Below are 18,717 nucleotides of genomic sequence, written 5' to 3' on the forward strand. Positions count from 1 at the left end.
CTTCTTCTTGCCCTTCTTACCACCTTTTTTCTTCTTAGATTTAAGAGCTTTTCTGACTTTGAATGATCTCCAGAAAGCTTGAATGGTTGTCGAAGCTCGAACCATACGTGCCATCTCCTGTTCTGCCTTCTCGCGTCTTTCACGAGCCAATCGTCTTTCTTCTTGTATCTGTTTGTATTCGGCCTCAAGAGTTTTAAATCTCTCTTCGAGTTCGTGAAGTTGTTTCTTTTCTTCCGTGTAAATTTCATCTATCTCCTCGTATTCATCCTGCAAGTAGAAATTGTCACAGTAAAGTGATATGGTCCTCAAATTATAGGGTTTAGTCAAGATAGGGCAAACATATTTAACCATTTCTGGTTAAAAGGATTGTAGAGAGGTTTTCTAAAAAGTTTAAGTATGTGATTAGGGAACACTGATAGCAACAATTATCACAATTTCAATTTTCAATCAGACATCTGTAGTTCTTGCAATTCCACTTAAAATGTGCGTTTTAAGACTTCACTATCACAAAGATCCTTATACATCAATAGCAGCTCTTCTTGCAATAGTGACGTCATTAAATGCTTAATTTTAGTGGAATTGCAGAAGCAGGTAAAAAAAAGAGTGGGGTCAAATTCTCCTCATTGCACACTTGGCTCTTGCCTACAACATTCAAAATAGAAAATAGACTGAATAGAAAATGTAGATGTAAATTTGTACCAACCTGTCTCTCTCCCATATCCTGATCGAATTTCTGGATCCAATTTTCTACCTCAGTTTCAACTTTAAACTTCCTCTGTGAATATAATGTGAATAATTATGAGTTTAAAGAATGGATATCAGAATATAGAAATTGTCAATAGAAATTGTCAATATGGATATTTTAGCTATGAATCTCACGAAGCAAGAATGATATGCATTTCTTACAATTTTTCAATTCATAAAGCTAAAAGAAAGATGTTTGTGGTAAATAATTTACTTTAAATCTGACAAAACAAGATTGAATTTTACAGACAGTAGACTATTTAATTCAAAAGCTGTATTTTTTTTACAAGAAAAAAGCAAAGATCTCAAATGAATGTATAATGTGTTCTTGATCATATGAAAATATCCAGCTAGATTATGCTTGGCAAGTGATAGTTTTCTATGGTCAGATATGATTCTATATGACACTGGCAGAATATAAGTAGCACACTGGAAATTTTCAGATTGTTTTTGATATAGCCCTTATAAAGGTATTTATAACATTTCAAAAGACAATTACCCTTCTTAATTCCTGTTCATTTTCCCGATGTTCTGCTGTCATACTCTGAAACTGAGTACGAAGATGGTTAATGTCTTGTTGTAATTTCTGCCGTTTTCCTTCGCTATTTTTAACATCTGATGTTTCCTGTTTCTCTGCCTCAGCTTTAACTCGGCGGATATGTTCTTCTGAAAATTTCTCAATTTGATGTAAATCTGCTTGTAATCTTCTAATAACTTCATTCTTTTTTCTTATCTTAAAAATAATTATATAAAATAAGAGTTGTAGTTTACAATATTTAGATGTAAATTAAGATTTGAATATTTGATCTTCTAGATACCATTGCTTGATATATGCAAATAAGTTGTCAAAAACTTGAGATCTATTTTAGGTGTTTCTGAAGAAGGCAGTAAGCCGAAACGTCAAATAACAGGACAATAATATAGTTTTAATTGGTTTCCCCTTTTTGGGAATTTGTGATATAATTTAAGATTATGATTGTCATGATTATTATGATGTTGTTTCATTGTTCTATTGTGATGTCATAATAAACAATAGATATATACATAATATGTTATAATACTGCCATCAGATTATATTTTAACGACAGTTGATATCATCTCATTGTTCCATTGTGATGTCATAATAAAACATACATTTCTATTACTAAGTCTATTACTATTACTAATAATACTATTGTGATGTCATAAACATAAACTTGTCATTCCAACCAGACAGCCCATCACTGACCATAAAGAATAAAAAAAAAATTTCTTTAAGCATAGATAAACATAATACTGGTACTAATAAGCTTACTTGTAATAAATAAATCAAATTAATTGAAAAAATCAATGTAAGAATTCTTACCTCTTCCTCTTTATCTTCCATTCCAGCTTTATATTCAGCTTCTAATTTCTGAATGATACCAGCATTATAACGTTCACGCTGTGATATCTCTGTTAAATACGCCATTCTTTCTTTCTCTTCTTCTGGCGTTGTTAATAACTTGCCCATTAAAATATCTCGTAATTCCTGCATAGAGACGACCATCTCATTACAGTTTTCATTTCGTACTCGGAATTCACCCAGTACAGAATTACAGGCAGACGGATTTATTTGAAAAGCTCGTAGGATATTTTTACACGAGAAACTCAGTTGTTGAGCCACAAGGGATAAATTTCTAATGATTTCTTCCAACTGTGCATCTGCTTCATCATCTGAGCGTCTGCTCAGACCACTCGATGCTCGTGATGGTGGAGGACTTTTCAGTTCATCTTCATCTTCATCATCATCATCATCAATATCTTCATCATCTTCATTCTGAGCAGAATCTCGACTTTTTCTTGATACATTGGATTTTGCACTCTGTGTTGGTGTACGTTTGGCTAAATGTTTGTCAAGTTCTGCTCGTATCTCATTATAACTTTCTTGAATAACTTGATGATGTTGCAGCAGATCTGCTAAATCTGATCCTAGAGAAATTCGGAATCGATCTAAATTTTCGATGATGTGTGGAAGTAAAGTTATAATTTCAACTCTTCTTATTGTTTCCTCAAAAACTGACATTACCCTCTGGGCTTCAATGGTGGAAATTTTCTTTCTGGAAGGTTCCAAGGCTCTTGAAGGGTCCAATCTAATTTTTCTGGTCGAATGCAGAGGGGGTCCATTAGGTGGTGCTGGTTTCAGGGTTTGGTTATGGGTCAAATTCATATGAAGTGTTGGTTCTGTATGGCCTGTAGGCCCGTGGCGTAACGTTTCCGTTATTGAGGACGCCATTTTGACAGTCTCTGTTAGTTCTGACAACTACTCAACACAAATCATCATCCAAAAATCCCGTTATGTGGCAGAAACAGTAAAAATGTTCAGAACACAACTCTTCTTGTTTATGGTTTGTGACAATGGACGGAGTGTGCAGATATTGTTTATGTTATCCATCCACTAGCAACAAATAGTCCTAAAAACTCTCAACAAGTTTTGAATTTTTAATTTGAAGGGGACATATTTTGCTGAAATTTATGTTATTTGATAATTGAAAGATCTTTTTTATGAAGCAAAATATTGGAAAAGCAAAACAAATCGTAAGAATTTTTAACATTCATATTTCCAAGTTCATACGCTGTAGTCAGGTACTACTTCAGGTTTCCATCAAGGTCAAGGTCAAAGGTCAATTCATAGATGGCGCTTCTTCAAAATGGCAACACTGGGAGATGGCAGACCTCCCAGATCAAGTTCAATCGGTCCTGGTGAGTTTTCAAACTAATAAATAAATTAAACTTTGGGTTGTTAGGATGCAGAACACGATTCTTTACAAATTTGTGTTCACCTGATATAAATTTTATTTACAAGATCGTAAATATTGTGCTTTTCATTTTGACAACTGGCCTACTTTCGGTTTATTATTGTTATTTAAAAGACAGTTGCTTATGTCATTACCCTTATTCATGTTATGATTGTCACGTATCTAATGTTCAAAGGCATAGCCTGGAATTTAAGAGGTTTGGTTGGTCCTCAATTTCTAAGCAGACCATTCTGACCCACTCCCACACATGTGGATGTTTATGTGCACTTCAAATTTGCATAAAAAAAAAAAAAAAAAAAACTACAACAAACATTTAACTCCTTGTGAAAAATATCTGATTACTAATCTATTCTGTTAATCCTTACTGATGCGCAATACTTTATTAAACAGAATTTTCTTCCCTTTAGAACATGGAAAAACCTCTAGTTGTTTGGATTGGATAATAAACTGAAGCACTGGGATACAGGCCATCCCTCAAAAAAGAGTAGGCTAATGTCACGGCCGTGGCAAAATTTCCCCCTCTGTACAGTGTTGCCCATCTTCATTAGCCACGGATCAGGGACAGTATACTTTGTGTAATCCGACATAAACTGGGACTGTTAAACTGCTAGTCCGAAACATCTGCCTCTATTGCAGCCTCTGATGGATATTTTCCCCATCTAACAGGGTCTATTTTTTCTGTCTTTACACCAGCTGACATCTGTCCAAATAGCTATCAGAGGCTGGAATAGAGACAGATGTTTTGGTCTAGATGACCGTGAGTGTCAGAGTACTCAAAGTTTGAGATTTTTTAACATGAAGTACAAGTATATACAAATGTGACGTAAAATTATCTTCATTTCATTCTTTTCTTTCCTTCAGATGATATAAATTTTGATACAGTAAACAACACAACAATACATGACAATGATACAGATGCACTGACAGAAAATACTGCAGACACCAGTAGCACAGATCTAGAGGAGGAGATCAACATCCGACGGAAACAACGACAATGGCAACTCAATTATCAAGAGGCAGCAATATTTTTACAAGAAGGTGAAAACAACGACAAATTCGACACACATCCTAAAGATCATAATGCCTTACCAGCGTACGAAGTGGCTCACAACATGTGGTTTCATTTATTGGACATGGTGGCCGCCATTATGTTACTTGTACTGGCTTTATGCGAACGACCTGCTGTCTCTTTTTTTAGCCTTCCTGTTGGCGTAAGTGTGAATTTCTCAGTATTTTTCACAAAAAAGTACTCACATCAAAGGATATTTGTTGCTATGCATTCAACCGGAAGAATATCATTAATGTTATCGTTATAAATGCTGCCTCTTTCAAGCCTGTTGATGCAGGTTTTTCTCCTTCTTCAAAAATATGATCAAAATATTCCTTTCCCTTCATTTCTGCAGTAATTTTCCATGAAAAATTATAAACTATTTTGAAAAATATGGCCTATTTTTTACTCAATGAGAATTCAATGAGAATATGATGTTTCTTTTCTGTGTCTGTATATTTGCTCTCATTGTATTTTTTCTGAGCCTGTTTGAAAGGTTTCTGAAGCACAGAAAATTGGAAACTTTACTTGATATTATTTGTTATATTTCTTGTCACTGAATCCTTGTTAATTATGTTATTTTATTTTGTGAATCTCTTTAGTTATTTTGATGTTTTTAGATTCATGGTTCGTTAGAAATGTTATGTTTATTGATATTAAGTCTAGAACTTGGTATCAGATTTAAATGGGTTGGTTGGAAGGCGTATTTTAAACATAAACGTACAGTTATAAAGGTGAGTTTTATATTTTACATGTTATAAAATCACATCAATCAAAATTCATAAAACTAGTTATAAAAACATTGATTTTTACATAGTGAACAATAAACAAAAATCAACTATTGACTTTATTAGTAAGAATGAAAAATGATGTCACAATATAAAAAAATAAAACCAAGAAATTCGTGTTCAATAAGAGATCAGATTATCCTGCAGTTTCTTTTATGGCTATCTTGAAAAGTGAATAATTCAATTATTATTGTTATTTTAGATGTTGGCTGTATTTATAATGTTCAAGTTAAAATGATATTATTATTGTTATTTTAGATGTTGGCTGTATTTATAATGTTCAAGTTAAAATGATATTATTATTGTTATTTTAGATGTTGGCTGTATTTATAATGTTCAAGTTAAAATGATATTATTATTGTTATTTTAGATGTTGGCTGTATTTATAATGTTCAAGTTAAAATGATATAATTATTGTTATTTTAGATGTTGGCTGTATTTATAATGTTAATAGAGTCAATTGTAGTGTTAGTTCGACAGACCAACCATTTCCGTGTCACACGATCTTTACGGCCATTATTTCTCATACATTCCTATTACTGTCGTGGTGTTCGTAGGTCAGTATCTTTATCTTATATCATAATTCATTCCTTAAGTTTGAATCGCTGTGAACGAGGGTGAACTTTCTCTTTGTCTTCTATCTTGGGTTCGAATGCCAAACAGTGACCAATTCTGTGACCACTGTCTTCCCGTGTAAAAAAGAATTTTGTCTGTGGCTTCTGTCTTCACACATTTGTTGGCAAATCAAATTTATTCAATGTTTTTAAGATGAAATACCAGATCAAAAGCAGTACTGCTAGTCTTAAAATGACTTTGCATTGATGAAGATATAAATTCTTGTAAGTTTTCTTCGAACAGAAACAGCCCTAACTAAATACTGAGTGGTTTGTTTAAATTTGGTTTTGTTATATTTTTGTTTACTGTTTTTTACATTACTCATGGTCTTAACTTATAATCTAGCTGATAAACTTATTTAGTTCATGCAGTATTCACCCTGTATTATATATGTGAGAGTGTATATCAGTGTTAGTAACTAGTGCTATCATTAACTAATTTGTTTAAATATTTTGTAGAATAACACGACAAGTTTTACAGTCGTTACCTCCGATTGTTGATATGATTATATTATTAATATTCTTTATGCTCATATTTTCTATATTTGGTAAGTTATCTTTAAATTACCTAGTTAATATTACTGGTATGATATATCGGTGAATTAATGTATCGAGATATGACATGACACGATCGTATTGTATTGTGATGCCTTGTATCGATACTTGGCGATACAAAAAAAAAGTGGAAGCAAACCACTTCTATCAACTATTTCACCAAATATCACAATTATAAAGTAATGAATTAATATAATATATAGAAACTTTGAACTTTCTGTCCCATTAACCGTATCGCATTGATCAGCATTGTTAGTGCTTTCTGAAAATGACCAAAATTATCCTTTTAAGGTTTCTTGTAGACAAATTTTTAATCAACAACTATTGATAGATGCCACGAGAGTTGGAGAGTTCCATTCCTATGTTTCAAATTAACGATAGTTTAACATGTTTTTTACAAGTTTTTGAAGAATAGTTTATGTTTTTTTTTAGGTTTTTACTTATTTTCACAAGTTCCCAATGATGTAGTAAGTGCCCTATTTATATATTAATAGTTATTTTATTAACCTGTGGCCTCATTCTATATTTCTTTTTCTATTCTGTATATTACCACAGTTCCTAATACGATGATAAGTTAAGTTTAATAACTGTATGTGCAGTGGCTGGGCAAGCCTTCAGAGACTTGGGGTACAAATAGGGGGGCAGACTGACTCAATGGGGGGACAACTGCTGAGGCTGAATTCAAATTATAGCTACTCTGTGGTGGTATCATAGTCGCAAGCCTCTCATAGATTGTCTTAGAGAGTTCTCTCAAGAATATTTTATAAAAAATGAATTGATTTTGTGCATTCTGACATATATTTTAGAGAAAAAGGTAGACATTTAGATTTGTTGAAAATAAAGTGGGGGTACAATTGGGGGTGCAACCCATTTTTTTAGGGGGCCAACCCCACTAGCGGCACCACTGTGTATGTGCAAAGGTTAATATGGACTTGAGTAAAATTTCATTCTTAATATGTATACAAATAGCTGAAATTGAGCTCTGTCAGCTTGTGTAGCACATCTTTGGACATCTACATCCCTTTATAGGAAAGGATAGTCAGAGATATCAGTAAACTTGTCACCTACAAACCAACATAAACAAGTTACTGTTAATTAATTTTGTCAAGATGAAATGAAATTAATATAAACTGTTTTTATTATTTTAGTATTTTAACAATCTACAGACAAGTTTTGTTAGTTTGTTTGTTTTGTTGACAACAGCCAAGTAAGTTTCCGGGTGTTCTATTGAGTTGAATAAAATCCAAAGTAGAACAATATGACAGCATCTTTGAGTTTCACTATCCCATAATTCATCAGGAAACAGATCTTACATGACACGCTGTGATTGGTTAAAAATAACATCATTGGAACAGGATTGTGAGAGAAAAATTTACGAAATTACAATGTAGTCTAAAAATATCAGAAAACAAAAAAGAACGGAAATTGTTATTTAATTTTAGATAATTTGAATGTAGTTTAACATTTAGAATAGATAATTTATAAATTATGTTACTTCCTATTTCAGTTTTCCTGATGTAATGATGCCAGCGTATTCAGCCAATATGTTTTACTCTATATTTTTTATTGTATATTTATCATTAGAATTATATTTTCTTATGAATTTGGTGAGTTTTAGATTTTTTATTTTTTGTTAAAAGTTTTATATTGTTTTATATTGTTTTATATTGTTACCAGAATATTTAATAATCCTTTAGTAACTTTTAGTGGTAGAGATAAAATAATAGAACACAATTTTATTATACTACTCCTGTCTGTTAGAAGTCTGTGTAGGGTTTCTTCTATTGTTAACTTCCTTGTACGTGGGTCTGTTAGAAGTCTGTGTAGGGTTTCTTCTATTGTTAACTTCCTTGTACATGGGTCTGTTTGAAGTCTGTGTAGGGTTTCTTCTATTGTTAACTTCCTTGTACGTGGGTCTGTTAGATGTATTTTAGAGTAGGAGTAGTATACATACAATACAATTGTGTTCTGTTATTTAATGATATTTAATGTTATCTCTACTCCTAAATGTTGTTAAAAGATTATATTTATATGATAGTTTTAATAAAAAGTTGGATATAAGGCAAATGGTCAAAAATCAAACTAGTTTTTTTTTTTTTTAAATTTCAGCAAAAAAAGGTCATAACCAAGCATTACTCCCTATGTTGAGATTAATGTCAAATCAAATTTCATTTCAAAATATCAAAAACAAATATTTTTGTGTTATAAAATGATTTTGTTTCTATTTTCAGTTATTAGCTGTTGTTTATGATACGTTTTCAAATTTAGAAAAAACAAAATTTCAGAAATTATTTTTTCATAAACGAGAGGGCTGTCAACATGCCTTTAAACTTCTACTTAATAAACAGGTAGGGGGTGGGGCTTATATTATTTACATGTCAGGAGTCATGAAGCCGGCCCATCAAAAAAACTCTGATGTTTTACACTAAATTCACAATAATTTCATATGATTTTTTGAAAAGCGCCATCTACAATAAAGCCCTTTGACGTACGTTGGATCGAAATATTTTTGAGAATCGCAGTTTACAATTAATTTGTCCAATCTGTAGGGGTTTATGGAATATTATGAATACACCCAAGCATTATAGCTTCCCCCTTGCTATATATTCTCCATGTTCCTTTATCAACGGTACTATAATAATGACCATCTAGCTGTGAATAATCATCATATATTCTCATGTTTACTTCCTCCATCTTCATTTCATCTGATGACAACACGTGTAAATTGTGTTGAAATGTTATATACTTTGTTATTAAAGAAGTGAGTTATACCATCATATATTCTTTCATGTCTTTTTTGTTATAAACATCCAAACTTGTTTTTTTTTCAGAGTCCCAATAAAATTCAGCTCAAACATTTTATGGGTATGATGTCTCATTATCATTCGTCTAAAAGTAAGTTAAAATTCTTATTATTCTAGTCTGTGAATTAAATAACAGCTTGCTTATTAACCTATAGATCCAGACATTGGTGAAATACTGGAATACATCATGTTATTCATCCTTAGGATATCCATATTAACTTATATTTCCAGCATGTAAAGTGTCCTGTACCAATTTTTATAATATTTAAGTTATATTACTTACAGTTCAGGGTATATAATGTTTTATTTTCTAACTCACTGTCTTCAAATTATTAGAAAATGATGTTTACTTTCCAGGTAAACGTGATACATATTTAATATTTAAATCTCTAAACACCAGTAAAACAGGCAGTCTGAGTCTAGAAGAATTTTATAGTATTTATGATATGGTAGATTTAAACTGGAAGGTAAGTACAGCTAATGATGATTAATCAATAATCAATTAGTATTCTTCTAATGACACACCCACTTAATGATTGACAGGTACAATGGAATAATTTTTCAAAAAAAAAACAGAAAAGAAACAACTATATTTTACAAGGATAAGAACTTAGGTTCACAGTTAAGGATCCTTTCTACCAGCTGATCCTTAGCCAAACCTCTTGACATTGATCTTTCCTGGATTATCTGTACCCATTTACAGCTGGGTTGACTGGAATTATGAGTGAAGATGATTTATACTGATATGAAGTTTTTATATTTCAGTTGAAGTATTCAGATCAGATTTGGTCTTCCAGTTTTAAAAAACCTTTTGATAAAATATTTAGAGGTATGTCCAGTCCATTCTTTAATCAAAATAATCAATAATAGTTCAACTTATTTTGGTGGTATTTATGTAATATTAGGTTAAAATATTCAATTTGTGAAAAAATTTATTATTTATTTTTCAGCTTTCAATAAACTGGTAAATTTAAAATGGTTTGATTATTTTATTTGTAAGTTTTTATGTGTTTTTTTTTTTCTTTTCCTTTCCCGTACTCTCTCCTCTATCATAAAAAATTAAAAAAAGTAATTTGCTTTGATGGCAAAGATAGCTTTAGATTAGAAAAATCTGTACAAACAAAACAAATTCCAATAACCAAAAATCTATAATTTAAACAGAATCAATAAGTGTATAATAGTAAACTCTTCAAACTTCTGAAATTTACAAATAGATTTAGATGATAACAATATATACAAGCAAAACAATTCCAGTGACAAGAAATCTCGTCCAAATCATGATTCAGATAAATTAGTTGATTTTATGAAAGAAATAATTGATTATTTTTCTATATATTTTAGATTTAGTTATTGGTGTTAATTTTCTGTGGATTCTCATAGAAACAATACAACTTTCAGGTAAGTTGAAGATTATTTCTACTGTCTGATAATGGAGCCAAAGCAATATCTTTGTTAAATTATTTATTTATTAATTTGATTTGGGATTATTTTTGTTGTGCTCTGTTGTTTTTTCAGCCAATGCTGTAGATTTAAAAGGCTATGATTTTACAGCTAGTTGGACTTCCATTGTTTTTGTTTGTAGTAAGTTAAATTATTTACTTTGTGAAAATTAAAACAATGCATTGAAGATGGAGGAAGGGAGATAATGGCTCAGTGATTAGGTTTAGAGCCAGAAAGACATGAAAGTGGCTTCTCGTTTAATTGCTTCAAATTAAAACTCAATATAAAATCTCAGACTCAATCTCTTTAGGGTTCTAACAATGAGAGATTTATGGTATTATAAACTAATTCTATTGTTCTGTTATTTTCAGTATATTCTGTAGAAGTTATAATCAAGTTATTAGGGAAAGGTCCACTGGAATATTTTACCACAGGTTGGGATATGTAAGTATTTTATATTCTTGTATGTTGATTGTATTTTGTCAAGTTGTATGGACTGTTAAATTTGTAGTCATATATAAAGAAAGGTTTTAAATTGTGTATCAGATAGAGTTTAGATGAGATTTTCTCATTTGCCTCAAGACAGATATGAGAAACTGCCATTTTCAAAACTAGCTGTCCTGATGAAGATTATATATCTGAAACACTAGTAAGTTGCATTAGGTGAAACTCTCTTACAGAAACACTAGCCTAAGTCACTAAGGCAGTAGGAGATTTGCCATTTTTAATTGGCACTTTTTAAGTTAAACTTTTTATTTAATCAAATTTGTCAATCTTTGTATATTTCACTCTATTTTATTTGGACGTATTTTCTAGATTTAAATGAAATACTGATCACAGAGCATAGAGCTAATTTTAAGCCATCTGTGACACTTTAGTAAATTAAAATCCAACATCTAGTTTGTGTACGATAAATGTTATATTACAGGTTTGATTTCCTAGTTACAGTAGTAAGTGTTATAGGGGTATTAGGAGAAAGATTTGAAGGTAGTTTTTATTATGTGATTGTACTTAGACCATTCCGTCTGCTCAGGTTAGTTTATATATTTTATCTTTGTATGTACGGTATATTCAACTCTTGCTAGGGTATTGCTATATTACAATGAATCCTGGTCACCTCTATTAAGCAACCATCTTCTACAATAAAGTTCCCCTCTTTGGATTTTCAATATACTTTACTACTGATAAGTGACCACCTTATATTTACACTCCCATAAAATCAAAATGAATCAATTAAGCGACCATAACAGTTCTTATTATCTCCCTTGTATTAACATCACATGGTTTCACCTACCAAGAGTTGGCCTGGTGTTGGCTTTCAACCTCTAATAGACCTGATTCACGTGTCGGCCATATTTAATCCAGAACAAGGCTCATAACGCAAACCTTGAAAAGCTAACGTTATGTCATTGCATAAAATCACCACCTTGACGTCTTTAAAGCCTCCTTCTCCAATCTCACTAACTTGAAACTGATCATATTTTACATCATTAAATTTGGAATTGATTAAACTATTGAATGATACTTTAACATGAATTTTTCGAGAAAGAGCAGTTTTAAAACCATTTTCTTGCTGTGCAGCGGATGTTTGATGACGTCGAATAGGCTATTCATTCATATGACGTAATTTGTATTACGAACCTCGCTTTCAGTGTCTCCAAAATGAAGCGTGATTAAGGTCTATTGGTTTTCACCGTCTAGTACCTATGTTATATTTTACAGGTTATTTAAAGTAAAGAAAAGATATCGAGATGTTTTAGGGACGTTGTTTGTATTATTTAATAAATTAACCAGTCTTGCCATCGTTATAATTCTAGTTTATTATTTCTTTGCTATTATCGGCATGGAGATATTTCTAGGTGTAAATCTCAAAGATTGTTGCAAGTAAGTTGAGATTTCGTATCTTTTCTCAGAAACGGCAATTTTTAGCTAATCTAATCAGTAATAGTGTTCACAGCTCAGAGTTGAAATTTGAGCCTTCAAATCTATGTGTGTTACTGACATTGTGAGTTTTTGAATGAAAATCGATCTGATTGTATCTCATGATGTTGACCTGCAGTATATTTAGGAGCCTAATGGCAGGTGTAGATCGTGAAGCAGACCATGCCTACTCTTACACCTGATGGGGAGTCCACTGCTAAACATGTATTGCTCTCAATTTTGACGAGAATTTTGTTTACTGGAATGATTTTACTTATAGATATTATATATACTAGTGTTGTGAAAGTCTATGGTATATTTATTTCAGAAATACAACTGTAAGTGATTTTTATAAATATGACAACAACTCCAGATTTCAAGGTTATTATTACCTCAACAACTTTGATAATATCCTTTTATCTGGTGGTAAGTACAGCGCTTATAGGTTTGAATCCCTAGGATAGGAGCTAATACAGTTTCTAATATTCAACTCAAGTCAACTCAGTTTTTCTCCATAATGACATTGGAGCTGTCATGGCTGCTTTGAGGGACTGACATGGAAAATGGGTCTAATCATTTCGACAGGACAATAAACTAAGGTGCAACAGACTGTGTATGTTAAAGATCCCTTGACACCTGAAATAAAAAAGGGGTAGGCTAATGCCGCTGTCCTGACAAAATTTCCCACAATTAGTCATTCAGAAAGGACAATAAACCTGTGCTATAGACTGCTTGTTAAAGATCTTTCGACAGTGGGAAATAAAAAATAATACGTTAATGCTGCTGCCCTTGCAAAAATTTCCCTCACAGCACACTGCATGGCATTACCTTCCTAAGTAGTTAAAAATGCGCAGTAACAAAATGGACGTAAAACACAATATCATTTCTGTTTATTATTTTAGTGACATTATTTGAACTGACTGTGGTTAATAATTGGTTTATTATAATGGTAAGTCCAAACTTTCTCTTCATAATTCAAATTTTAATTCCGCCCCACATCCCCTTCATCTTGGGTGTTTCTCGAACAAACAGGTGAACCTTTTTATGGTTCAGTTTTTCAAACCTTAAGGTGCCCTCACACCATAGCTATTACCAGTTGCGACTAATTAAAGGGGTCATAAGTTTGATTGCAACTCACAACTCAGTTTTGTTCGTAATCAACAACCGATATTCTTATTGCAACCATACACAACTAGTGATCACTATGGTCACCTAGGTTATATCAGTGTGCTTTTTTGAAAAAATGAAGCTTCACCCGTAAAATTGATTTGTGTTGAGTTGATAATTGTCTAATCTTCCTGTTGACAGAATTTTAATTATTTTTCCTCTTTTCAACAATTTATTAATTTATATTTTGCATTAAGCGTAATTTTAACAGTGAAATATTTTATTATTGTATTGAAATGATCTATCGTTCTTTAAACACCATCTTTTAATATTTATTTAATACAGGAAGGTTATGCTAGTAAAGTTAGTGAATGGACTAGAGTTTATTTTATGTTATTTTATATTGTTATGATGGTAAGACACTTTCTAATGTTTCTGATCAAGTTTAGAGACTTTCAGCGTCCATTACGGCTGTAAGAGAAACAAGCAAAGTTATTTAGTATGAAGAAAATCAGAGAACAACTGGATTTTCAATGACGGGTGGCAACAGGCAGAATCGTACAGACGAAAGGAAAACTAGTAGCTTGACCTCTAGTTTAAAGAGGCTAGAAATGGTTGATGTTTTGATAGAAGCGATTCTTTCATGTTGACTTTGATGAATTGACTTGAGCCCAAAATAGTTTTTTTTTCACAGGTGGTCATGAATATTATAGTAGCGTTTGTTTTAGAATCGTTTTTATTTCGTATTCAATATCGACGACAGATGAAACTTGCTGATATGGACGGTAAGATTTTGTATAGAGATTGTAAAGAGGTTTTCTATTGTATGTGTATCGGGGACACTTATACCATCAATTTACATCATTCTAATTTAAGTTAGATGTCTGTGGTTCTTCTGATACCACTTTTCATTATGAAATACTTTTGCATTTATGATTGATATACTTCCTTATATTTTGGATTTTGAATTTTGTTTTGCGGTTCGGGTTGTGTGTATTTGGGTTCATTTATTGCAATTTCATTAAAACTAAGCGTTTTATGACATCACTATCAAAAAGGTCCATAAATTTTAGTCAAAGTGTTTGCGACAATGACATCATAAAACATTTTGTTGTAGTGAAATTGCAGGAGAAAATATAGCAGCAAAATTTAACTTTACAATAGTGATAATAAAATTGTTGAAAATGTCAATCTTCTGGTTGTATTGTAGATGATAGTGTGTTTAAAGTTGAGGTTTCCCTGTCAGAAGATGAGTTGTATATGAGTGAGAGTCCAGTAGGTAATCTGACCAGTCATCATATACAAACTGAGAATCAGTCAACTTTACAACGACAGTATTCACAACCTGTAAGTTATTATACAACAATACAATAGAGTTTTACATCTCTCATTTCAGTTCCAGATTGGGCTACTGTAGGTAGGCATTGGTGCCAGCATATCAGGGAATTCATGTATCGCAATACGCGTATCGTATCGCAAGGTCATGTATCGATACCTTTTATTCCATAAAAAAGTGCGGATGATTAGTCTATAACACAACTTTTTGTCATATACCTTGACTGCAATAGCCACCTTTCTTGTATCACAGAAGTTTGTATGCCAGTTTTAAGATCAATGGTGGTTTACTGCTATTGTGACACAATCTAATATAGCTAGTGAGGTCTGGTGTTTAAGTTTGGTATGTATTTTATATTTTTTCAGGATCTGGGAGTGTATGTTTTTAAAGGTGAAAGGTCAAGGACTAAAGATGATTTCAGTATGAGAATGTATGGTGATGAGGTCAAGGTAGGAACAATAAGCTGACACCAATTAGGTTTTGTCGTGTTTGTGCCCCTTTTGGAGTATCCCTGTTGGCGACACGATAATCTTGTCGTGGAAGCACGAGCACACGCGAGATTTTACTCTCGATTCGAGTCGGCGACAAAAATCTTGTGTGCTCGTACGTTTTCTGACCTTGTGCCTAAAGTAGCGTGTCTTACTGACATGTGTTTAAAATATTTGTGCCCTGATGGCTGCATCCTGGCATAACTGTCTGTTTTGTTCCAGGAATGGTTGGCAGAAAATGAGAGAGAAAGACAGGACTGTATACAAACAATGGAAGAAATGAGAGTTCGACCTCGCCCTAATTCTGTAAATCTAGAAGATGTTTCACTGCCAAATATGGAAGTGGTTTGCTAGCAGGGCTCGGCATGCTGAACAAATTAGGTTTTTATTGTGGCAGGGCATGCTTGTAAATCATGAATACCTAAAGTGGATTGTGGCAGGACATGCTTGTGTGGATGGGACAGATTTCATAATATGCAATTCAACAAACCAATGGGTCCACCTAAACTGGTTTGTGGCAGGACATGCTTGGAATTCTGGAGCATGGCATTTCCAGAATTCCTGAACATTGAAGGTGTTTTGTAGCAGGACCTGCTTTATATTGAGTGCTCAAACTAGTTACCAGATAATTTATCAATTAATTATCACCTTTCTTTAACTTGCTATGGTGCTAATCAGACTGGGTCATACCCTTAACATCTTTACAATGTGAAGCTGTTATGAACTTCATCTTCACAATGTCAAGCTATTACAAACTACATCTTCACAATGTCAAGCTATTACAAACTACATCTTCACAATGTCAAGCTATTACAAACTTCATCTTCACAATGTCAAGTTATTACAAACTACATCTTCATAATGTCAAGTTATTACAAACTTCATCTTCACAATGTCAAGTTATTACAAACTACATCTTCATAATGTCAAGTTATTACAAACTACATCTTCATAATGTCAAGTCTTCTACCTAAACTCCAATAGTTACCCTTCATGTATCACGGAATACAGCGATTTGGATCGTAGGCAAGCGAATACAGCCAATCAGAGCTCTCGACAGATAGAATGTAAACATGTAGTGTTTACAGACTCTTTGTTGATGCCTCTGATTGGCTGTATTAGCTAGCCTATAAACTTTCGTGATACAAGAAAGGCAGCTATTGAAGTCAAAGTATAAGACGAAGTTCATAATAGCTTTAAATTGTGAAGATGACCCCATTGGTATTCAGCCAATTTTTGCTGTGTGCAAATGTACATAATTATGTAGTATAAAGTCTGTGAAACCTATCTACATGTTCTAAGACTCAATTTTGGTTGGTTGACTGGGAGGGAGTCAGTTTCTACATCAAAGTGCAATATATTTTATGAGGTTCTATAACACCAGTCCGTTACAGTGTTGGCTCTTTACATGATGTCATTTGCTTGGTTTATCTGAACACATGGTGGTTGTGGGCTACAATCTCCGTTGACATGTGAAAGTCTGATGACCTTGAATAAGTCATCTTCACTCATAATTCTAGTTGACCCAGCTGTAAATGGGTACGGGTAATCCGGATAAGATCAAGAGGTTAGGCTAAGGTCCACCTAGTAGACAAGATTTTTAACTGATTACCAAGATGTTATCCTGGTATAATATCCTAGGATAATGGTATATTTTTCTCTCTGACTCTCTCCCAGGCGTCTTAAATCATCTGTCTGACCTGTAGATTGAGTCACAGTTTCTTGTTATAATGTATATAATATTTTATAATATTTTGTCATACCAAGTCTTTCAGGTTAAGTTTGTTAAAAAAGGATAAAAGAGGTTTCTGGCCTTTGTATGTTTAGCTACATTCTACGAAACACGGGTCTGATTGCAATATCACTTTTTACGAACTTCATCTTATACCTTGACTGCAATAGTCATCTTTTTAGTATATAGCTATTTGATTGGATTATACAACAGCCAATACAGCCAATCAGAGCTCTCGACAGAAAGACTGCAGCCGCTATGGTTTATTTTTGTACAGACTTTCAGTCGGGGACTCTGATTGGCTGTGTTCACTGGCATATAATCCAATCAAATCAAAAATCATTCAATCTTCCATCATATGAGAATGGTGACTATTACAGTCAAGGTATAAGACTGAGTTGGTAATCATAATCATCAATAATTGTGGTCAAAGGTTGTTTGATTGTTTGTTAAATGTTTTTTGATATTTACGAAGGTTTAGATACAGTGTGTATTATATTTGAACAAATTTGATCGAACATATTTTTTAATTTGTCGTCTTAGAAATTATCTATTTAGATATAGTAGTTTGTGTTATTGTTTTGTACATTCCGAAAACTTTTATATTAATATTGATCAGTATTCAGTGTTGTTTTATTTCTTTTACCCAGTCATTATTATGGTCCCATTTTACTTATATACCAGGTTGATATTAATCACCCAACCAAAGTTTGCACGGCTGACCTAGATTAAATACGTCATGAGAAACTAATTTCCAGATGACATAGTTTACACGTGCTGACCTAGATTAAATACGTCATGAGAAACTAATTTCCTGATGACATAGTTTACACGTGCTGACCTAGATTAAATACGCCATGAGAAACTAATTTCCTGATGACATAGTTTACACGTGCTGACCTAGATTAAATACGCCATGAGAAACTAATTTCCTGATGACATAGTTTACACGTGCTGACCCAGATTAAATACGGCATGAGAAACTAATTTCCTGATGACATAGTTTACACGTGCTGACCTAGATTAAATACGTCATGGAAGACTTATTTCCTGATGACATAGTTTACACGTGCTGACCTAAATTAAATACGGCACGGAAGACTTATTTCTCAGTGACATAGTTTACACGTGCTGACCTAGATTAAATACGTCACGGAGGACTTATTTCCTGATGACATGAGAGACGTGCTGAACTAGATTACTCCTGTGAATGATGAAATGGTGTATTATCGGTGAAATCGGTATAAATATCTAACCGAGTAATACTAACACTAATTGACCGACTTTCCACGTTGACCCTTGACCATAGCACAGTCAATGGGTAATGCCGCTTGATTTCATCTTCCGACTCGCCTAGTACTTGA

The 18,717-nt window shown here is 32.8% G+C and overlaps 2 protein-coding genes across 2 annotated transcripts; one reads left to right on the forward strand and one right to left on the reverse strand.

The window, feature by feature from the left end:
• LOTGIDRAFT_83213 (hypothetical protein) lies at positions 1 to 2,851 on the reverse strand (the record flags this gene model as incomplete). The annotated part of the gene is made up of 5 exons (XM_009059360.1): positions 1 to 267; positions 704 to 775; positions 1,244 to 1,477; positions 2,090 to 2,430; positions 2,560 to 2,851. Coding segments are annotated over 5 exons (1,206 nt in total), but the record flags the coding sequence as incomplete, so codon positions are not given.
• A 1,665-nt stretch (positions 2,852 to 4,516) lies between these two features.
• Positions 4,517 to 15,600, forward strand: LOTGIDRAFT_122118 (hypothetical protein; the record flags this gene model as incomplete). The annotated part of the gene is made up of 23 exons (XM_009059493.1): positions 4,517 to 4,732; positions 5,190 to 5,303; positions 5,784 to 5,914; positions 6,431 to 6,519; positions 6,959 to 6,993; positions 7,675 to 7,733; positions 8,034 to 8,133; positions 8,758 to 8,874; positions 9,358 to 9,421; positions 9,688 to 9,797; positions 10,096 to 10,159; positions 10,281 to 10,325; positions 10,672 to 10,728; positions 10,858 to 10,911; positions 11,142 to 11,214; positions 11,699 to 11,803; positions 12,493 to 12,654; positions 13,019 to 13,116; positions 13,593 to 13,639; positions 14,143 to 14,211; positions 14,492 to 14,592; positions 15,015 to 15,144; positions 15,499 to 15,600. Coding segments are annotated over 23 exons (2,142 nt in total), but the record flags the coding sequence as incomplete, so codon positions are not given.
• Between the last annotated feature and the right edge of the window lie 3,117 nt (positions 15,601 to 18,717).

This window comes from Lottia gigantea (genome assembly GCF_000327385.1).
Source record: "Lottia gigantea unplaced genomic scaffold LOTGIsca_39, whole genome shotgun sequence".
Classification (NCBI taxonomy): Eukaryota; Metazoa; Mollusca; class Gastropoda; family Lottiidae; genus Lottia; species Lottia gigantea.